Source organism: Phoxinus phoxinus, assembly GCF_949152265.1.
Source record: "Phoxinus phoxinus genome assembly, chromosome: 7".
Classification (NCBI taxonomy): Eukaryota; Metazoa; Chordata; class Actinopteri; order Cypriniformes; family Leuciscidae; genus Phoxinus; species Phoxinus phoxinus.
The window spans coordinates 7,260,449-7,284,803 of record NC_136882.1 but is presented as its reverse complement, the minus strand read 5'-3'; the positions used below and the strand labels follow the sequence as shown (position 1 = coordinate 7,284,803).

The 24,355-nt window shown below is 40.0% G+C and overlaps 1 protein-coding gene across 2 annotated transcripts in view; it reads left to right on the top strand.

Moving 5' to 3' along the window:
• Positions 1 to 7,049: 7,049 nt before the first annotated feature.
• The window catches only part of rapgef4a (Rap guanine nucleotide exchange factor 4a), a 98,573-nt gene continuing 81,267 nt past the window's right edge, over positions 7,050 to 24,355 (top strand). For both annotated transcript variants that reach the window (XM_079619792.1, XM_079619791.1), the window contains exons 1-3: positions 7,050 to 7,239; positions 17,572 to 17,714; positions 17,889 to 17,977. In XM_079619792.1, coding sequence (XP_079475918.1) covers positions 7,157 to 7,239; positions 17,572 to 17,714; positions 17,889 to 17,977 — 315 coding nt within the window. In that variant the 5' untranslated portion in view covers positions 7,050 to 7,156. The remainder of the gene's footprint in view (positions 7,240 to 17,571; positions 17,715 to 17,888; positions 17,978 to 24,355) is intronic.

The following is a 24,355-nucleotide window of genomic DNA, read 5'->3' as shown; positions in this document are numbered from 1 at the left end:
ATACGGGCTTGCAGCAAACATTCATTGATGAAAAAATATATTCATTTACTTCTGGATGACCAATCAATTTCAAGTTCAAACTTTGTGTTTGCTAGTCATCATTACTCTTCCTCGTTCACATACACAACTATCTGAATGTAAGGAAGTCAATTTAAATCAATAGAAATTCATATAACTGACATTTTCACCCATTTCTTAGGTCACCAACGCTGGGTTTGTCCATATTGGACCCAAATTTGTGTTGAAAACAACCCAGCATTTTTATGGGCATGATGTTAGTGTTTTCACAAATGTGCATTTTTGTAGATTACATGGGATAATAATGGTACCGGTCTCAAAAACTCACACTTTGAAACTTGTTTTCAAAAGTTAGCATTTTTAGGCCCACAAAATGCCATTGTTGTGTAAATGAATGGCCAAAATGCATAAACACTTTCTGTTTTTAGTTTACGCTGTCATGTAAACGGAGCCTTAGTTCTGTTTTCTTGGGTTTGAGGCCACATTTACACATAGCAGCCGGGTATTTAGAGAAACGAATATTTCTCACCCTCCGTTTTCAATAATAACATCGTGCACACAACCCGCATAAATACGCCGTCGAGCGCCTTTATAACTATGCTAAACCTATGGACGGCAATGTAGGGAGAAGGATAAAGCCATGCAAGCCAATCAGAATCCTCAGAATCAACAAGAGAGAACCTAAAACCCCGTTCTCCCAGTTGACACGACAACACATAACCGGCGTTTTCAGAAATCTCCACTTTGGCCGGAGTTTTTAGAAATGATCGTTTTCTGGGATAAAAACGGCGTTTTCGTGTAAATGACAGGCCAAAACGCAGAGAAATATCTGCGTTTTCCCATCGTGTAAACGGGGCCTGAGTTTGTTTCTATGCTTGATGTGATTATGATTCACACCTGTTGTTTATTTTGTTAATTAGTTTCTTCTAGTATTTAAGGCTATACGTCTACATTAATCCGGATAGATTGAACACAGAGTTTTTCGTTTCAAAATGCTCTCTGTCCAGACTAGTGTTTTCAAGCGTTTTCCAAAAGTTTCTCGCCCACACTGAAACATGGGAAACCGCTAAATTCAGCTTTACAGCGCATGCGTAAACCCTCACAAAAGCTCACTGAGATACAAACAGAACAAGACATAATCAAGTTATCACGCTATTCTTCTGGCAGGATCATTTTATTTGGCTAAATATCTCCGCATTCACTGATGCGTCCGGGTCACATTCACTCACCATTATATGTTTGGTCTAAAACGCAACCCTCATGTTTTGCCGCAGGACAGCAAAAGCGAGTGAATTTTCTGTCATCTTTGCAGGACTGTGATATGAAGAGTGTGCAAAGTAACATATTTTAGCAACTGTGAAAGTGAATAGCACATAACAGGCACAATACCAGTATAAACATGAATATCTATGGCAGGGGTCACCAAACTCGGTCCTGGAGGGCCGCTGTCCGGCAGAGTTTAGCTCCAACCAGGTCCAACACACCAGCCTGAAAGTTTCTAGTATGCCTAGTGTGACCTTGATTAGCTGGTTCAGGTGTGTTTAATTGGGTTTGGAGCTAAACTCTGCAGGACAGCGGCCCTCGAGTTTGGTGACCCCTGATCTATGGGTTCAATATGTGTCACATGACTAAACATACATCATCGTTTTCAAATACCTCCGTTTTCACAGTCCACACTAACACGGAAACTGCGTTTTCAAATTTGTCCATAAATTTGCATTTTCAAACGAAAACGTATTAGTGTGGACAAGGCCTCAGTTTGAGTTCCAGTTTCGTCTTCATGGAGCTTTTTTTCAGGTTTGTAGGTCATTGTTTTCCATAGACAGTATATAAACTGGACAAAAGTGAAGTCAATTAGAAGCACTCACTTCCTGATGGCTGGGCGAACTGCGCAGGCTCAAACTGAGCTTGACGACGTAGATGTGACGTGTACAACGTGTCTGACAGCTGTCAGTCTTCTAGTCGCTGTGCCGAGAGAAATCTGAATCATTCCCTTCCGAATCTCGCAGAGACGGAGAGCGTAAGTATTAGCTGACCATGAGCTAGCAGCAGGAGCAACTTTATCACTCTCTAAGGGCTTCTCTCTTGACTTTATCAGACTTTATGCCTCCACGTCCCCCGATTGCTTGCAACCTTCTCCGCCGGTCTATACGGTAATTTCTCTACAGTGCGACAGAGAGTCGCGTGGTTATGACGCAATCGTTAGCCTATTTTTACAAAAACTGCTTCTACGGGGCCATAACGTAAGATACAAGGTAATGGAGCCTTTTATACATTGTCGTGTTTCTTTAGAAATAAATAATAGACAAATGGAGTCTTTAAACGCCTCAGATGTAAAGTTATTCGCTGTCAAAGTGGCGCCAAAATGAATGGGAGTCAATGGAGTGCTAACAGCAGGATTACCCCCTTGTTGTTTTCATGTGTTTCCTTCTTAGTCGCTAGTTTGCTGTTGTCATAGTTACTGATTATGTTGTGCACCTGTGTCTTGTTTAGCTCTCGTTAAGTGTGTATTCATGCCTTCAGTTGGATTCAGTCCCTTTGTTCTGTATTGTCTTTATTGTGAAGCTGTATTATGTTTCTTTGTTATTACTCACCCTTTGTGGAATACCACATAAACATTTATAAAAATAAGTTAAAATGCTGCACAATATTTATATCTCCCCTTCCTTTGCCTGCCCAGCTGTGACACACTGGTGTTAGTCTTCCTATTTGAACTTGGTCATTAGTGTTTTTAGGTCTTTGTTTAATGAGTGACAAAGTGTGTTTGTTGAGTGAAGAAAGATTTGATTTGAGACATGAAGTATTTTGGTAGTTTTTGGTGCATTTTGGATATGAAATTTACAGTTGTGCCAAGCTAAAATGACTGACAAGCATTTAAGTAAACTAAATTATAGCCTACTGCAATGTCATATAATGAAAGCTCATGTATTTAATTATATTTATGACTTATTTATAATACATTTGATTTGAAATGTATTAAAATATAACTTTACATTTAATATGGAATAACACACTACATATTATAATCAGTACTTGATTATAATAGTGTGTTATTCCATATGAAATATAAAGTTATATTTTAAATGTACAAATGTATAGTTATATGTGCTTTAGTATGTTTGTCAACACATCACAATATAAGTACTAAATTAAAACACAACAAAAAGTATATGAAGATACATTTTAAAGATATTAATATTATTAATTTAAACATTAATACTATCTTTAAAGCGTACTTAAGAGTAAGAAATATAGTCAAGAAATATGTTGCCTTTTATTACATTAATATATAATCTGCAAATATAGAATATATATATATATATATGGGAATGCAATATAATGGGAATATTTATTAATATTATTGAAATCTACCAAAATTATATTATTGACTCTTTTCTAAATGTACACTAGTGTGATTTTATTGCATTCACTTGTTTACCCAGCAACTATTACAAAATATATAATATAAATGTGTTTAATTGAATTTTGAAGATATTTTTTTAAGGATTTTGGATTAAAATATATTTTTGAGGTGTTTACTTCCAACCATTGTACATTTAAAATGACAGGTTCATTCTAAAAGCATTGTAGGTTAGTCTCTGGAAATAGCCTGCAGTAAATAAAGAAAACAAAAATACAGGAACTGTAAACCATAGGATTAGTTCTTGCAGTAAACACAGACTTGCAGGTGAAAACTGAAACCATCTTTTAAAGCCTATAATTGGAGCGTAGGCTGAACAAATGAAAAGCTCTGTACAATGTAGGTCTAAAAACTTTTTTCACATTTCCAGCTCTCAAAGCCAAATGGAGGTGTTGCCACCTGGTGGACTGATGACTTAATGACGCCACCTTCAGTCTTCACTGACCACGTGACACTGGGTGCTTAAATTAAAGTAATTGCATTGCAACCTAAACATTAATAGCAGTTACATCAATACTATATAATAAATCAATGATAACAATCAACGTTAAATTAATCTCTTTACAGAGCCTGCGCTTTTGTAGATAACCGAGAACTCACAAACCACACAGTTGCGCACAATGTTTGATCTTGTAAATCAATGTCTTCTTTTGTCCATCTGTTACCAAGGATACAGTCAGAGGAATGTGGAAATCTTTTCTGTTAATCACCGTTTCTGTCCACGAGGAAAATTAAAGTGGAAATGAGGCTAATTGTAAATGGTATATTAATACACTGATGCATTTCTCTAAATGTTTTGTCAGTAACTCAGTGTCCCTGTACCCTGTGCCTGCCTCTCCCAGCAGGGCTGTTTCCTCTCAGCTGCTGACTGGACATCTTTATAATGAGACAGAGCTACAGTGCGTTAATGTGCTTGTGTCTGGGACTGCAGAAAACAGACAAACAACCATTTTCCTAGAGTTACACCCACGTACCACTGGCTTTAAACTGCACACCAACACTCACACTCAACACTGTTTCCATCTTGGTCATGAAGAACTTGTCTTTCAGTCTTCTCTCATTCCTCTTCATAAATGTGAAAGATGTTGAATAAACACCGCCAGTGCACTGTGACTTTAAATGTTTGTTTTTTTTGTAGCACTTTACTTTATTTTTGTTCCCCATGTACATACTATTCTTATTATAGTACCGGTAATTGCAACAATTGGGTAATAACTATGTACTAACCCTGAACCTACCCCTAAACCTAACCTTAACCCATATAGTTATATTACCAGTACTTACACTGTAAGTAGGCCTACATGTACTGTAAGTGCACATACTGTAAAATAAAGTGCAACCGTTTCTTTTATACAGTTTTTATTTGGGCCAAATATTGCTTTCTGTTTAAACTTCTCTTAAATTAAAAAATATATAATTAACAAACAATTACAATCCCCTAAAGAGTTACAGTATATAATAGTTTAACAATAATACATTAAAAACCTGCAAATTTTTTATGTTAAATATATTCTAAACTATACATATATTATAAATAACTATATATACAGTATATATATATTATAACTATAAATATGTTAAATATATTACACAAAAATACTTTATGTAATCTCACTTTATTAATCAATGTCTTTGCTGCTGACCTTTGATCTGCTTGTAAAAGGTCTTATTGGATCATAAATTATACCATAATTGGGGAAAGTTACTTTTAAAAGTAATGCGCTACAATATTGCGTTATACTCTCTGAAAAAAGTAACTCATTGTTTTAGTTATTTTTCCTGAAGCAATGAGTTATGTTAGTTTTGTGTTATTTTTTTCTCATGTGGGCTGGGCTTGCTAGTTTGTTTGATTTTAACAACAACAAAAAAAGTTATATTTTTGTCAAATGTAAAGGGCTTTCACACCAAAACTGAAATGAATGAGCCTCAGGCTGAAGGAAATACAAATTCACAGCTGTTCAGTAGACAACAAACCTATTAAAAAGTACCTATAAAAAGTATTTTTGTGTAAGTTAACATATTTAATTATTGCAGGTTAGTGTAATATTCAAGGTTTGCGTTTTTATTCATTTAAATACTGAATCTGTTTTTGTGCCAGTGAGTAAATGCTCTCATTTAGTCTAGATCTACAGTAGCTAATCATCATGTTCACACACAGCGAACACAACATATACTCCTGATTTCACTGAGTACAGGAGTGCTGTCAGTCATACATGGGAAACAAAGTTACTTGTGTTAGGCTACTTATTTGTAAAAGTAACTCAGACATTAAAGATGATGCTTTACTTTACTAAAAAAAGTAATCTGATTACATAACTCGAATTACTTGTGCCTGTTCACACAATCTACATGCCTTCATGCCTTCTCACTCCTTTCTATTGTAATTGAAACTTGCCGGCCCAGAAAGTTATGAAAGACATCGTTAAAATAGTCCAAGTGAATACAGTGGCTCAACCATAAGTTAACCATAAGCAACGAGAACGTAGGCTCAACGTGAGCCTACGTGTGACGTACAAGCGCTGCGTAACGTGAACTCACTCAGAGGCCCACACAGAAGAAAATGAATAGTTGAATAAAGTTTTTTTTTTTTGCGCACAAAAAGTATTATCAGCTTGATAAACTTATGGTTGAGCCACTGTAGTCACTTGGACTATTTTAACGATGTCTTTAATAACTTTCTGGGCCGGTGTTCTGTCGATGTAGCATACTTTGTCAGAATAGCATACCGGAAGTTGAGTTTTATAGCGGGTTCTGTCAATTTAGCCTACTTTATCAAAAAAGCATACCAGTGTTTGTGAAGGGTATGCTGTTTTGATAGCCCCTGGTTTAATAAAAATACAGTTTATAAAGGGGTATGCTGTTTTAAAGCCCCTGGTTTAATAAAAATAGAGTTTCTACAGGGGTATGCTGTTTTGATACCCCTGTAGAAACTGTATTTGTATTAAACAAGGGGCTATCAACATAGCATACCCCTTTATTAACTGTATTTTTATTAAACCAGGGGCTATCAAAACAGCATACCCTTCAATTAGGTAATGTGTATATATTATGCGATATAATACACAAACACTTACCGCTTGTAATCTTAGGTATGCTGAAATTAATGGTTTAAATGTAACGCATGCGTAATTCCACAAATTTTACTGCTGCGCATGCGCATTAACCGAAGGTATCCCATTCTGATGGGTATGATGTTCCGTCAGAACACCTGTTAGTTTAAATTAGTTGCCTAGAGGAGTGAGCTCTCAGATTTCATCAAACATATCTTCATTTGTGTTCCGAAGATTACCGAAAGTCTTACGGGGTTGGAACAACATGAGGGTGGTGAGTAATTGACAGAATTTTCATTTTTGGGTGAACTAACGTTAACCCTTTAATTTTTTCAGACTAATGTTAACTAACCTGACCCGTTTGATGTTGTCATCATCATTTGTTTAGCTAGCCTATAGCAAATAATGCTGGAATTTTAGATAGGCCTAAAAAAATGGCACAAGGCATTTAAACATACAAAACCACTGTATAGTAGCCTATAGGCTACTTTTGGCTCTCGTGGCAACTTCCCCGTGTGACAACTAGCCCCGGTGTGTTTCCGCGTGTCAGCTGTGTGGGCGGCAGCAGCATCGCTCACACACACTCAGACTCAAACTCGATCTCTCTCAGTAAAGTCTCATGCGGCTCATGATCAGGTGCGGGCGATGCGAGCTGTAGTTTTACTCCATGATTTCACCGAAGATGGTCGCGACACACTCCTCCAGCCACCCGTCCTCTTCCGCTGAGTGGATCATCTGTCTGGATAAGAGGTAACGTTATTGTTTACACGACACAAACTTCATGGTGTTCTTCTGATCCACCTGCAGCGATCTTTTACACATCACTGCCTCATAGAAAACACATGCCAGAATCCAAACACTTGCACATATTAGAATATAAGTTTCATGCCATATGTCAAATGCGATTGTCAGTGTAATTGATGCAGCATTTTATTCTCAGCGCGACTGGTTTTAGATGCCCGATGGATTCATTGCAAGCTTCATGTGAATCTAGTGTGTGTGAGTGTAGTTTGTAAAGGGTTGTGTGTTTGTCTCCTGGAAGAGGTCACCAGTGCTGCAGTGCTTGTGTTACTGCAGACGCTTTCTGCTGTGTGTGTGTGTGTGTGTGTGTGTGTGTGTGTGTGTGAAGGGCTTTAGTAACAGAGACGAAACTTCACCCTCATGTCATGCCAAACCCTGCTGTATGCATTTATTTCTTCAGGGGAACACAAAAGGAGAGGTTTAGCAGAATGTCCAGGGTGCTCTTAATAATACAGTGAATGTGATTTGGTGGCTCAAGACTAGGCTACTTACATTACCAGCATTAATGAGGGAAATAACTTAAATCTAATGAAGCATTGCAAATGACATTCAAATTAAAGATGACAGAGAAATATACAACTATAGATTTATAGATGTTGTTGCTTTAATAGAAACCACATATTTTACATTTATTGCAAAGTAAATATTTATGCATATTTGTCAGGAGCATGGGTAACACTTTACAATAAGATTCATTAGTTAACATTAGTTAGTTAACATGAACTAAGAATGAACACTTCTACAGCATTTATTAATCTTAGTTAATATTAATTTCAACATTTACTGATATTGATTATTAAAATCAGAAGTTTGTTAACATTGATGAACTAACATAAACAAACAATGAACAGCTGTATTTTTTATTAACTAACATTAACAAATATTACTAAATGTATTGATTAGTGTCAGTTCATGTTAGTTATTAACTAATGTTAACAAATGAGCCCTTATTGTAAAGTGTTACCGGAGTTTGCTTTGTGTTTGTTTCTGTATCCGATGACCTAGTTTTCTAGTCTGTCATCCTCATTCAGTTCTCCTGTTGTTAATCAATTATCTCATTAGTTTGCTCATTAGTTCTGGTATTTAAACTCCCTGATTTTGTTCAATGCTTTGTCTTGTCTCATCTACGATTGAGGGTACGTTTACACGACAACGATATGCTTAAAACAGAGAAGTGTTTCTTTTGAGTTTCAAAGGAACAAACCGTCGAGTACAGACGACACCATTGTCAAAACAACCCCAAATTCACACGCGAAAACGACTAAAAACGCTGTATTATGTTGCCAAGCCAGTAGATGGCGATGAGACGCTATAGACCTTATGCGCCAGAGAAACAAGGGCGCCGCCATCTTTAGTATATTGTCTTTGAACTTCCGTTTAGCGGTCGCTCTGTGTATTTCAATGGGATCGCTGTCCAGGAGCAACTAGCTTTTAAAGTGGATTTACTTAAAGTTAACGAAAACGAAAGTTATCATGAGGATTGTAATGTTTGAAGCAGATGTCTTAACAAATGTCAGTAGACCGTGAAGATTTTAAAACGAGCCGTTCATCCATAAATACACAAGATCGCTGTGAAAATACAGACCGTAAGTCAAAAGACAACGAGCGTAGCGCTGAAAAGGGGCGGGGCTACAGAAGGTCTATAGACTGAACACGTAATACGCTTCTGCATGACATCATCATCTTTTTTTTTTTTTGTTTACATGGAGACTGTTTTCAGAAACTTGCATTTTGAAACCCGTTTTCAAAAGTTTTGTGGGTTTGCGCACCCAAAACACAGTTTTCGTGTAAATGAGCGGCCAAAACGCATTAAAAGTTTTACGTTTTTAGTTGAAAATGGTGTAGTGTAAACAGCCCCTTAATTGATGGTTGTGTTTTCCTGAGTTGGGTTTATCATTAACCCTTAATCACTGTTTGATCACATTTAAATCAAGGTCTGGTCCTAGAGCATAAACCCAAAGTGGAACGAACTTTCTATCTCATACACACACATTGCATAATAATAATAACACACACTGATAATTCTGCAAAAGCAGATAATTCAAAATGTATATCAGAAAACAACAACAAATTCTAACTCTGACAAAACTACAGATTTTTTATGTATTTCAAAATGTTTAAATAAATATTCACAACATATATATATCATAAATTTGTGAGGAGAAGTTGAAGCATCAAGAACAATAAAGTGAAAATGAATGAGTCTCTATGGCCCTCTCTGGATACATGTGGTCATTGCACTTTCATTCCGTAAATAGGTAAAAAACTTAAACATTTCCACAAAAACACAGCATAAATGTATAGTTGAGAAGTAAATAAAAAAAATGATATATAGGTTTTTCATAAAAAAAAAAAAAAATTCCTTATGCAATCGCTCTTTAAAAGTTTGGGGTCAGTCTGACCCCAAACATCTTAAGTGTTATCCTTTTTTAACAGTGATTAAGGGTTCAAAACTGTTTCCTTGGATTATTCCTGTTGTGCGCTTCATTCAGCACAGCCACTCGTGACGATATTTTGCAATAAACATTAAATTTAGGGCACCGTGATAGAATCAGTCTCCCTATGCTCAAACTGCTAATATACAGATACAAATATTCAGTATTCGCAGTGCTTCATGGGAGTGGGTCGGCCCTAAATAGTTTTTTTTGGGGGCGTGATTTGCTAGTTTCGAATATCTGATTATCTTCGTTAAACAGTTATTTAAGAAATAAGTTGAAATAGGGCTGTAAACGATTAATCGAATCCAACATAAAAGTTTGTGTTTACATAATATATGTGTGTGTTGTATATAAATACACACACATGCATGTATATATTTAAGAAAAATGTATTTATATATAAAATAGTTCTATTTATATCTAATATAAATCATATAAAAATATATATGCAGTATATAAATGCAAATAATTCTCAAATACTTGTGTGTATTTATATATACAAAATAATTCTACACAATACACACACATATATTATGTAAACACAAACTTTTATTTTGGATTCGATTAATCGCGATTAATCGTTTACAGCCCTAAGTTGAGATAATAATGCGAGCGGATGCTCCACATTCTGTGTGACAAGGACTAAAAATCACTATTAACCCAAACATTTTAATTCTGTCATCATTTGCTCACCTTCTTGTTCCAAAACCATAAGACTTCTGTTCATCTTCTAAACAAAAATAATTATATTTTTAATATTCTTTCATAATTTGTATCCATCCATTAAAAGTTTCCTAGCAACCAAAATTTTCAAGCTTCAGAAAGTACAAAATCCACATGAGTCGAGCGGTTCAATCCAAGCCCTCTGAAGAGATATGATTGATATGATTCAATTTAGGCTTTTCTTGACATATAAACAGTGATGAACACACATAGAGCACATCAAATATGGCAAACGGAAGATCAGATGTGCTGAACTTTAGTGAGTCTATGGACTCTGCCCATGATAGCCTAGAAACAGGCCATCTAGTATATATCCGACATTATAAAGCAGTTTAACAAACATTATAGTCTCGTTATCAAACACGGAGCCGAGATTTGTGTGTAATGTGTTTATGACGCACTCTAATGGGCTCCGGCCGGCTCTTCCTGCAATGAACGGCTCCATCTTGCTGTAGATCAATATTTACAGTACACACCTAAAGCAGACGGACACATGCCCGCTGAAATGTGCCAGCACTCAACTCTCCATTCCTGTCTTTATCTCCTTTTACCTGACATTGTTTTAATGGAGAGATGGATGCATAACAGCAATGTCCAGATGTGTCGAGTGGAGCTGTATTTGATTTCCACTGCAGTGGCTCTGACTCAGACGACAACAGATTGATTGCTCTTTGAATTATATGAACGGCATAAATTTAACTATTGAGGCTGAAAGTATAGTTGAGAGTTTAACTGTTTCAAGTGAGACAAATATTGAGTAAAATATTGAGAATAAGGTGAGGAAGTCCATACACGCCCAAGTTGAATTAACACCTGAAGTTAGGAGGTTGTTCAAATCATTAACCCTTTAGTTTGAGCAAAAGTACTTGCTAACAGGACAGAGAACTGTGGCTAACTTTTGGTTGCTCTTTATTTTACAGTACGGTCACGTATGTGAACTTGCAGTGTACTTGCCTAAGATAGTACTGTGTAATATAAGGTAACTGGGTTAGGTTTACAGTAGGTTTAGGTGTAGGTTCAGAGTTATTACCCAGTTATTGCAATTACTATTATAAGTACATAGTTTGTACATGGGGAACAGGACTGTAAAATAAAGAGATACCAAAATTTTAGTGTAAAATTACAGTATATTTAATTTAACAGGTTAATAATTGCATTACTTTCACAGTAGGACTTCTCTTATATCTAACGGCTCTTTCTGAAATTTCTTGTAAAATGTACAGTATACTTTACTTTACTGTCAATTTCTGTCAAGTTTTTACAATTGTACTGTAAAATAGCTTGGTTTTACTGTGAGTTTACAGTCTGCAGTGCATACTGTATGTAAAATGAAGGCACCCAGCATGCAGTGCGGCATGAATAGATTATGCTGTGGAGTTATTTGATACGTGTTGGCTTTATCTGTGCTGCTGAACTTATTCTTGCCTCACTTTTTAGCAGTTTGGTTTAAAATTGTTTTTTTTTATAATGTTGGTTTATGTTGTGTTTTTATTATTTGTCACCATTGTTGTGTTTTTTTTATGTGGAATATTGATGTTTTTGCATCATTAGGTGATTCTTATGAGAAAAAAAATATAATGTTGAAAGATGATGTCACATGTACCTCAGCATTTGCACCACTACTGTAAAATACAAACTAATTTATTAGAAAAATATAATCTTCATATTCATACCAAAATAGTTTAACTAACTTAAAATCAGTCAATTAGCCAATTCATTTCATGTCCTAGCTTGTCTGAACATGGCTTGATCACAAATTTGAATTTCCATTATGGTGACTTAAAAATTTCAGTGGTAAACAATTTCTTAAAGTGTCATGGTTAAATATAACTTTATAATGTGAATTCACTGTAAAACAAGAGCAGTAAATTACTGTGATATTATATAATCATTCTGCTATTGTTTCAAAGCAATTTTTAAGAAAATGACCCAGCATGACCATTTCACACAACATTTTTTTTTGGTAAAATAATACTCTTTGATCCTGAAAATTCCTGGCAAATTTGCAATTTAATTACAGTTACTATATAATTGCATAGACAGAATAATTTCATATAAAACAACAGTGGATTTAACATAAAAATTAAATGTCTAATGTAAAAATGTATCTTTTTATTGTAACCTTCTCCCTTTACACATTTTGGTCAGTTCAAGAATAATTTATGCAATTGTTTATTTGAAATAATCAAAAGTGCAGTTTCGTGTCTGTTCTTGTGTTGTTTAAATGGTCGATGCTGATATGGGATTTAGAAAGTAATTGGTGAAAAGTAATCCAATACTTTTTAAAGAGATTAGTACAGTAATCTAACTACACTGTTAAAGATGTTTTGAATGTTGATTCAGAGAACATTCAGAAAAAACTATTTCATAACTTAATGGGAACTTTAGCAAAACTTTCTTAGAACATACTTTTTGGGTTAGGAGAGAAACGTGTTGGTCACGTTTACAGTGTTTTTTAGGTTTTGATGTAGAACTGTTTGCATAGTAAATGGATTTTTAGTCCCTGATAAACACCCGCAGACACACACTGGCACATGCTCACATACGTAGCTTATTGTTTGCACAGGTGTGTCTGACCTTTAAGTGGACATGTGCTTTTTAGTAGAAAAAAACAGACATCTAATTTTAAGCTTAGACTAACCTTATATTAATATAACCTTATTAAACATATAAAGTGTTTAGCTTTAAATTAAATTGAGTTTCAGCTTCAGTCTGTTCAGTGACTGTCAGATTAGGTCACTGCAGTTGCGTGCGCACTATGGTGACAGAAAAACAGTATAATGAGTGGAGGAAGATGCCCTTTGAAGCTAAACGCAGAAGTTTATGGTCGCAAGCCATTAAACGAACAGTATGGACTGATAAAACGACCGATTCGAAGATTACCCTACTACTAAAGCATGAATTTGATGTAAACAATAGATCTAAATATTACAGAATATTCACATGCAGTTCACAGAGGACATAATGTATCAGCCCCACAGTCACAGAATGATAATATTTAATCATAACAACAACAACAGATTTGCGGGATATAAACTTTACAATTACAATTCCGATTTTTCTTCTCAAAAGTGTGAGATATAAACTGGCAATGACTTTTTTATTTTTATTTTACTTCCATAGACTGCTACTATATTGTTGGTTTAACTGTTTCTATTCTCCTCATTTGTAAGTCGCTTTAAATAAAAGCTTCTGCTAACACCAAAATGGTCTATATTGTTTTAATAGTGATTTCTGACTATTATTTCAGATAAGGGTCAATGACATAAGAAAAGAGTATACAAGAAAAATAAAAAATTATTTTAAAAAATATGTGCTAAGTTCTTAGAAATGTACTCTTTGCATTCATATTGATTTCATATGGGGATTTTGCCATTTTCGTTTCTTCAATCATTCTAAAAATGTCATGTGGTGTAACCATCAGACAAACATCCATGCACGAATACCTACATGCGTCTTAATAATTAAAATAAATAAAATTACAGTACATAAAACATCATTATGTTTTTGAGTCGTTGCACTACAAGACATTTTGTTATATAATGTTTCTAATAAATGTTTCTTGATTATCAAATCAGCATATTAGAATGATTTCTGAAGGATCATGTGACACTGAAGACTGGAGTAATGATGCTGAAAATTCAGCTTTGATCACTGGAATAAATTACATTTTACAACATATTAGAATACAAAACAGTTATTTTAAATTGTAATAATATTTCAAAATATTTTAGTTTTCACTGTATTTTTGATTAGATAAATGCAGCCCTGGTGAGCACAAGATACATTTAAAAAACATTAACATAAACTTTCTTTATCTGATTATGATTGTAACATTCAGGCTATGGAAGAAGATGAGGCGAGCGTTGCGGATCTATTAGCAGCAAAAACGTTATTTACAATCACAAAAGCAAGTAATCCAAAACAAAGAATGAATAAAACTGTGTGGTAACTAAGGCACATTCAGCATCTGACAAAAACAAACAAAAAAACATCTATAACTGAGACTCTATATACACAGGAACTAATGATCTTAATGAGGAGCAGGTGGATGAAATCAAAAACACAATAAGTAACTGAAAACCAATGAAAACATGGAAGGAAATAAATGAAACAATGAGAAACAAACTAAAAGTCCATGAAAACAAAATAAAAAAAAAAACAACTGAACGTGACATTACTCCCTTCATCCAGAAGGTGGCTCCTGACACCTACACAGGACCATATATGATGAGGTATTGGCAGGACTAATAGCAGAAGAGACCATGGGGAAGCCGGCAGTGGAGGAGACCACGGGGGAGCCGGCAGAGCCCAGAGCGAACCAGAAGCCAGTCAGGAGGATGGTGACCCATGAAGGAACCAATAGAGGGAGCCAGGGTGGGGTCATGAGCCTGACCAACTGATGAGTTGTGGAGACCCAGGCGGAGTCTGATGGACCGAGAGATGAGGCAACACTGGAAGTTCTGGAGATTAAGGCGGAGCCACGGTGACAAGCAGCCAAGGTGGAGCCAAAGGACAGGCATAGCAAGTGGGAGTGAGGACTGAGGTGGAGCCGAATGGAAGGAGGAACCCAACAAAGTCAAAGGGGTGGAGGACCAAGGCCCAGCTGAAGACCTAGAAGTCCATGGTGGAGGTAGAGCAACGACTTACCAAGGTGGAACCAGAGGGACAAGGGAGCCTGGTGGAGCCAGAAGGACGACAGTCCCAGGTGGAGCTGAGGGAGCGAGGAGCCAAAATGGAGCCGACTGGTTAACGGAGCAAGTTGGAGTAGTGGGGTCAGAAGTAGAGGTCTTCAGGTGAACCCGTTGACCCGTTGACCCGGGACCCGACCCGGGACCCGTACGGGTTCGGGTCTATATTTTAAATGATCAGCCGGGTCCGGGTCGGGTCGAATCTATTACTTCGGGTCCCGGGTCTGTTTAACATTGTGTGTAATACCCGTGCGAGTCATCAAATCTCAAAAATGCGTCTTGTCACACTCATATTTAATATATTTTAAATCAGTAACATAATCTGAGGTGAACTGTCACATGAATGTTTACTTTGACACTCAAAATAAATTGCGTTAAAAAGCATATTTTAGGTTGATCCATCCAGCTAGCGCGCATTTGCAGTCAAGCGCGTGTCATGTTTCTATGGCAACCAGTTACCAGAGGCAGAGCTTCAGTGAGGGATAGCCAAACCGCGCTTTAGATTTTACAATGTCAATTAATCGTTTTGTTCAATCTTAAAGTTTTAGTGGTCAGATTCAGACTCGATGATGCAGAGCAGAGAGCACGGAGATGATAAATAACGTCAGCGCAGCGGCCATGGCACTGAACGAGCAATCGTTATTATAGTTCAAAAAGGCAAACAGCCAAAAGTTATTGTGCGAGTTAGCAGCTAACTCGTTTAATTTGTCATCCGTCACCGTGAGTCCGTGACATCATGTGGACTTTTGAAGCTGAAATAACAAGGATTAAGCTTGGACTTGGTGGAATAAGGAGAGGAATAACATGGATAACTTTCTTGTCGGAGCCGAAGGATTGTAATGCATCACAGCCAGTCAGGTAACGTAACGTTAACGTTACAAGGAAAGGATGGAGAGACTAACGTTACTACGCTGCTACGGCTCCTTAAATTAGGTAAGACAAAAAGTTGTAATTTTTCGCAACAGGTTTATTGACTTGTAATAGCAGTTTAAGGTGGAAAATGTGACAATCGGGTCCAGTCGGGTCTGTGTCTTCCCGGCAGTTTCGGGTCCAGCTTACAAAAAATTTATCGGGTCTGCACGGGTCCGGGTCCAGCTTTTGAAATAATAGTCGGGTCCGGGTCGGTTCGGTGTAGCAAATTACGGGTCCCTTCCGGTTCGGGTAAGAATTTTTGGACCCGTGAAGACCTCTAGTCAGAAGCCCAAGGAAGAGCCAGGGGATCCACACACCAAGGTGGAGCTTACTTGGAGGAGGAGGGAGTGGGAGGCTGGACGGACCATCAGCGACAAAGAAGACTTTAGGGCTGGGCGGGGCCAGTGAAGATGAAGGAGAAGCTGAAGAACTTGTGTGTATTCAAGTCACTATGTATTAATTGTATTTTTAGGGTATGTTTTAATAAATTAATAAATAGGACAAGAACATCTGCATCACGTTGTTGTCTTTCTGGTGGTTCTTTGCCATATGCTGCATTATGACTTCATGACAATCGTTAAAGTTCTCGCTATGCAAGACTGATGATGTTGTTGTCACTTTGATCTGAGTGAAACCTAGAGATTCGGTCACACAAACGTGTACCTCTTTAGTTTGCAAGACATGCTATGACTGCAGTGTTGTGCTTGACTTGCTGTGTGTGTGTGTGAGGTGTTAATTAGGCGGTACTGTCAATATCTCATTACTCTACGCCGCTTAAACCTTAAGCATTCACACGTGATCGATCTCAGTGCCATTCTGATGACATGAAAGTTACTAACAGTACCTACACTGTATCGGCCAACATTCAGCCTGCTCTGTCAGCACTAGCATTAGTCATCAAAATCCCATATCACTCCACCACTAGCTTTGTGTCACATATACATCATGATTTGTGTGATATTGTGTTTCTCACCGATTTGTGATGTTTTTGCTCTGTCCATGAATAATGTTCACTCTCTCTTTGAGCCGGTGCTGAATAAATCAGGCCTGCTATATTGCAGTTCTTGAACGGCTTCAGGCGACAGCAGCAGTCAGAGGTCCCTTAAACATTTATAAACCCATTCTCACATCTTGATAGGTTCATTTAGCTCACTGTATTGGCAAATATTATTGCATGTGCTCTGGTTTTGGTTTATAATCAGAACTTCTAAGGTGTTGTTAGCACACAGACCAGCTCCATCATAGTGTGAAATGTAAATGTTTTTTTTTTCATGCACTGATCAGTTTTGAGATTTTGGATATAGCTTTTCATAATATTTTTGTTCTGACTAGTGGAAAGATAACATGTAAAATACATGTTTATTTTATTGTACTTTATCTATTTCCGTCTGTAGATTTGAATTGCATTTCTTTAAAGGCTGTTTTCTCAAATTCATTTATTTCTTCTTCTCCTGGTGCATGGGACCTTTTAATTTTGGGTAGAGTATTCCTGTAATTTGATTTGTGTGTGTTGTCAGTCGAGAGGAGCGTTCGGGGGAGGATGTGGACATTATCTTGGCCCGTCTGAAAAGTGTGAAGGCCTTTGAGAAGTTCCACCCTGCACTCCTTCAGCAGATCTGTCTATGTGGCTTCTATGAATGTCTGGAGAAAGGCATAACATGTGAGTCACACACACACACACACACACACACACACAGACACACACACACATATAAAATATTTTTTTGTTGACAGAATTACTTCGATTTAACTTGAAATGTCATATACTGTAAGGTTGCATTCTGACTGAGAGAATGTGTGTGTGTGTGTGTGTGTGTGTGTGTGTATGTGTTAGTATACAGGCAGGGTGACATCGGCACTAACTGGTACACTGTCCTGTCTGGTTCTCTGGATGTCAAAGTCTCAGAAACAGCAAACCATCAGGTACATTATCACTTCAGTTCTGTTTTTAAATGCTAGAGAACAGAGCTCATCCTTTCTCTGAACTATCAAAGAACTGTAACCCTGTCATTTACATGCATCATTTACCCGTGGCAGTGAGACACATCACCAAATAATAGGCCCTAGTAATTAAGCTTAAGTTGTTACTACATCAAATTGTTATAAATTGAACAAAAACCTTACAGGTTTCCGAATAACCACATAACAAATAATAATTATTAATGAATTATACACTACTATAATTTAAGTATATTCAACCTCACCTGTATACATACAGTACACTCACGTAAAGCAATATGTACTAAACAGCAAATCTTGGCATCATAATTGTTTATATCGTAGCAAATTTTACATATATAATGTTGGATATACAGTATACTATCACAAACGGTTTGCAATAATTGCACGACGATAGAGAATTCTTTAAGTCTTTAATCACAAGTCTAAACTTAGAAACACGAAGGAGAACATGGGAATAGAGATGCACCGATTACAATTTTCTTGGCCGATTCCGATTTCCTATATTTCATTGAGTTTGACCTGCCGATACCGATTTTAGCCGATTCCGATACATTTTTTCTAACCACTTTACAGCACACACAAATATTTACTTTCTATATATTTTTTCTTATAAAACACCATATACTTTTGCCCAAACTGAATAAAAATAAGTTTAAATAGGTACACTTTCTATAAATATGAGTCTTCATTTTCTTTTCTGACATAGCCTACTCCAGTTCTTGTTAAAACACACTAGACATGCAAATTCTGTGCATTTTTGGCACTTTTTGTGTGAAATCATATTTATTTTGTCGATCAAAAGTGTGCTTTCACTTTGATTGAGCGTGAAACAGAAATAGACTTGGCGCCGAAATCCGCGCTTCACTGCTGCTCACGCGACGCTCCTGCTTGACGATCACGCGACGCTCCTGCTCGCGGTGTGAATGCACTCATTGATTAACATGCACGCCGGAAAAAATACGCGCTGCTCCCGCTTGCGGTGTGAAACGGCCATAATTCAGGAGTTTCCTACATGTGCGTTCCGTGTGCACGTGTGATGCTCATGTTACGCAATGTTAATTATGCGGCGCCCGAGTGCATTTGACCGGCATAAAATCGGCATATATCAGACTGACCGGCCGGTGCATCTTTACATAGGAATATGGAAGTAAAATAATGACAAATGTAAAAAAAAAAAAAAAGCTTGTTGAATTGCACTATTTGAAGAAATATGGATTGTATTTGTCACCAGCCTAGTCACCACCTCCTTCACTACATTTCCCAGCATCCTCCTTGGCCCACACCTGCACCTCCTTCACAGTCACTTGCACCTGTCAGCGATCTCCATCATTAACTTCACCATAATACCACCCTTATCGTCTAGTCTCGTTTATCCCGTGTGTGTGGAACGTTTGGACACATACCTCCCGTGTCCTTACCTGTGTGATCTCCCGTGTCCTTACCTGTGTGATCTCCCGTGTCCTTACCTGTGTGATCTCCCGTGTCCTTACCTGTGTGATCTCCCGTGTCCTTACCTGTGTGATCTCCCGTGTCCTTACCTGTGTGATCTCCCGTGTCCTTACCTGTGTGATCTCCCGTGTCCTTACCTGTGTGATCTCCCGTGTCCTTACCTGTGTGATCTCCCGTGTCCTTGCCTGTGTGATCTCCCGTGTCCTTGCCTGTGTGATCTCCTGTGTCCTTACCTGTGTGATCTCCTGTGTCCTTACCTGTGTGATCTCCTGTGTCCTTACCTGTGTGATCTCCTGTGCCCTTACCTGTGTGATCTCCCGTGTCCTTACCTGCTGTGTGATCCCCCGTGTCCTTACCTGCTGTGTGATCTCCCGTGTCCTTACCTGCTGTGTGATCCCCCGTGTCCTTACCTGCTGTGTGATCTCCCGTGTCCTTACCTGCTGTGTGATCTCCCGTGTCCTTACCTGTGTGATCTCCCATGTCCTTACCTGTGTGATCTCCTGTGTCCTTACCTGTGTGATCTCCCATGTCCTTACCTGTGTGATCTCCTGTGTCCTTACCTGTGTGATCTCCTGTGTCCTTACCTGTGTGATCTCCTGTGTCCTTACCTGTGTGATCTCCTGTGTCCTTACCTGTGTGATCTCCCATGTCCTTACCTGTGTGATCTCCCATGTCCTTACCTGTGATCTCCCATGTCCTTACCTGTGTGATCTCCCGTGTCCTTACCTGTGTGATCTCCCATGTCCTTACCTGTGTGATCTCCCATGTCCTTACCTGTGATCTCCCATGTCCTTACCTGTGTGATCTCCCGTGTCCTTACCTGTGTGATCTCCCGTGTCCTTACCTGTGTGATCTCCTGTGTCCTTACCTGTGTGATCTCCCATGTCCTTACCTGTGTGATCTCCTGTGTCCTTACCTGTGTGATCTCCTGTGTCCTTACCTGTGTGATCTCCTGTGTCCTTACCTGTGTGATCTCCCATGTCCTTACCTGTGTGATCTCCCATGTCCTTACCTGTGATCTCCCATGTCCTTACCTGTGTGATCTCCCGTGTCCTTACCTGTGTGATCTCCCATGTCCTTACCTGTGTGATCTCCCATGTCCTTACCTGTGTGATCTCCCGTGTCCTTACCTGTGTGATCTCCCGTGTCCTTACCTGTGTGATCTCCTGTGTCCTTACCTGTGTGATCTCCCATGTCCTTACCTGTGTGATCTCCTGTGTCCTTACCTGTGTGATCTCCTGTGTCCTTACCTGTGTGATCTCCTGTGTCCTTACCTGTGTGATCTCCCATGTCCTTACCTGTGTGATCTCCCGTGTCCTTACCTGTGTGATCTCCCGTGTCCTTACCTGTGTGATCTCCTGTGTCCTTACCTGTGTGATCTCCCATGTCCTTACCTGTGTGATCTCCTGTGTCCTTACCTGTGTGATCTCCTGTGTCCTTACCTGTGTGATCTCCTGTGTCCTTACCTGTGTGATCTCCCATGTCCTTACCTGTGTGATCTCCCATGTCCTTACCTGTGATCTCCCATGTCCTTACCTGTGTGATCTCCCGTGTCCTTACCTGTGTGATCTCCCGTGTCCTTACCTGTGTGATCTCCCATGTCCTTACCTGTGTGATCTCCCATGTCCTTACCTGCTGTGTGATCTCCTGTGTCCTTACCTGTGTGATCTCCCGTGTCCTTACCTGCTGTGTGATCTCCTGTGTCCTTACCTGTGTGATCTCCTGTGTCCTTATCTGTGTGATCTCCTGTGTCCTTACCTGCTGTGTGATCTCCCATGTCCTTACCTGTGTGATCTCCTGTGTCCTTACCTGTGTGATCTCCCATGTCCTTACCTGTGTGATCTCCCGTGTCCTTACCTGTGTGATCTCCCGTGTCCTTACCTGTGTGATCTCCCATGTCCTTACCTGTGTGATCTCCCATGTCCTTACCTGCTGTGTGATCTCCTGTGTCCTTACCTGTGTGATCTCCCATGTCCTTACCTGTGTGATCACCTGTGTGATCTCCTGTGTCCTTACCTGTGTGATCTCCCATGTCCTTACCTGTGTGATCTCCCATGTCCTTACCTGTGTGATCACCTGTGTGATCTCCTGTGTCCTTACCTGTGTGATCTCCCATGTCCTTACCTGTGTGATCTCCCATGTCCTTACCTGTGTGATCTCCTGTGTCCTTACCTGTGTGATCTCCTGTGTCCTTACCTGTGTGATCTCCCATGTCCTTACCTGTGTGATCTCCCATGTCCTTACCTGTGTGATCACCTGTGTGATCTCCTGTGTCCTTACCTGTGTGATCTCCCATGTCCTTACCTGTGTGATCTCCCATGTCCTTACCTGTGTGATCACCTGTGTGATCTCCTGTGTCCTTACCTGTGTGATCTCCCATGTCCTTACCTGTGTGATCTCCCATGTCCTTACCTGTGTGATCTCCTGTGTCCTTACCTGTGTGATCTCCTGTGTCCTTACCTGTGTGATCTCCCATGTCCTTACCTGTGTGATCTCCTGTGTCCTTACCTGTGTGATCTCCTGTGTCCTTACCTGTGTGATCTCCCATGTCCTTACCTGTGTGATCTCCTGTGTCCTTACCTGTGTGATCTCCCGTGTCCTTACCTGTGTGATCTCCCATGTCCTTACCTGTGTGATCTCCTGTGTCTCCAGCGATTCCTCCAGTGTTCATCCCCAGCATTCCTCTCCAGTGATCCTCTCCAGCGTCTGTGTCCTGTGCTCTCCTCTACCTTGTGTTAGTAATTTACCTGTTTGTCTGCCTACTGCTGCTAATAAACTTTTTCACCTGGTCTTCTGTCTCCGGGTCCATGTTCCGTAACAGAAGACTGGACCTAGACAGATTGCAGCATGATGGGCATCCTCCTCGACCCTCAAGATCCCACTGACCTACTCCTCAACATCACCCAGGATCACCGCCCGATCGAGACCTACACCTGGTACACCAGGTGTCCTGGAAAGAGGCAGCCCTCAAGTCCATCTTTTTGGCTGGGTCTGGACGATCCACTCTTTAGGCAATTCCCAGCTACTGCCACCACGTGTTCCTTGAGGGAATACATTGACAACATCCTGTGGGTGAGTGGATCGTCCTACACAATAGAAGCAGTTCCAGATCTTCATTCTGTCCCTGTCTCCCCACTGTGTCCTGAGTCTGTTCCTGAGCCTGAGTCTTGTCTCAACATGGCCACCCTTCCAGAGTCTCGTCCCGCCGAGATCACCCTCCTGGAGTCTCGTCCCGCCGAGACCACCCTTCCAGAGTCTTGTCCAGCCGAGAACACCCTTCCAAAGTCTTGTCCCGCCGAGACCACCCTTCCAGAGTCTCGTCCAGCCGAGAACATCCTTCCAAAGTCTTGTCCCGCCAAGACCACCCTTCCAGAGTCTCGTCCCGCCGAGACCACCCTTCCAGAGTCTCGTCCAGCCGAGAACACCCTTCCAAAGTCTTGTCCCGCCGAGACCACCCTTCCAGAGTCTCGTCCAGCCGAGAACACCCTTCCAAAGTCTTGTCCCGCCAAGACCACCCTTCCAGAGTCTCGTCCCGCCGAGACCACCCTTCCAGAGTCTCGTCCCGCCGAGACCACCCTTCCAGAGTCTCGTCCAGCCGAGAACACCCTTCCAAAGTCTTGTCCCGCCGAGACCACCCTTCCAGAGTCTCGTCCAGCCGAGACCACCCTTCCAGAGTCTCGTCCCGCCGAGACCACCCTTTCAGAGTCTGAGCTTCTTCACGTCATGTCTGAGCTTCTTCACGTCATGTCTGAGCTTCTTCACGTCATTTCTGAGCTTCTTCACGTCAGTCTGAGCTTCTTCACGTCAATCTGAGCTTCTTCACGTCATGTCTGAGCTTCTTCACGTCATGTCTGAGCTTCTTCACGTCATTTCTGAGCTTCTTCACGTCATGTCTGAGCTTCTTCACGTCATGTCTGAGCTTCTTCACGTCATGCCCGTCAAGCCTGAGCTTCTTCACGTCATGCCTGTCAAGCCTGTCAAGCCTGAGCTTCTTCACGTCATGCCTGCCCAGCCTAAGTCCTCATCTCCTGCCAAGATGGCCGTCGCCACGCCACGCCACCCGAGCCCTCGACAAAGATGGCCGCCACCTCACCTCCCGAGCCCTCGGCAAAGATGGCCGCCGGATCTCCATTCTGTCTCTGTCTCCCCACTGTGTCCTTAACCTGACCCCGTTTCTGAGTCCTGTCTCAACATGGCCACCCTTCCAGATTCTCGTCCCGCCGAGACCACCCTTCCAGATTCTCGTCCCGCCTACCGGGAGGGAAGAAAGTACTGTCACAGTCACCAGCCTAGTCACCACCTCCTTCACTACATTCCCCATACCTGCACCTGTCTGGGATCTTCTTAAAATAAACCATAAAATCACTCACCTTGTGTTCCCTCATCGTCCAGTCTCATTTATCCCAAGTGTAGGAGCCATATAATGGGAAAGTCATGTGACCAAATGATAATGGGTGTGTCATTAATTAAGTGGGGTTAAAACACCTGTTGTGTGTGTGTGTGTGTTTGAATGGAAGAATGGGGGTGAGTGCTGGAGCACATATTTTGTTGACCGTGCAAACCTGTACAAAATAAAACAACATGCAAGCTTCAAAGAAAAACGCGTCACAGAAGTTATTCCTCAACTCAGCTCCTTAGCGGTCTTTGGATTGTTTTTATGTGCCGCTACACCAAGTGTGTGGAACGTTTGGACCCATACCTCCCGTGTCTTTACCTGTGTCATCTCCTGTGTCCTCTCCAGCGTCTGTGTCCTGTGCTACCTTGTGTTAGTAATTTACCTGTTTGTCTGCCCACTCTTTTACCTGCTCTTCTGTCTCTGGGTCCCTGTTCCGTAACAGCATTAACCCTGCATGCATTTTAATGCATTGTATTTTTAGGGCTTGCATTTTT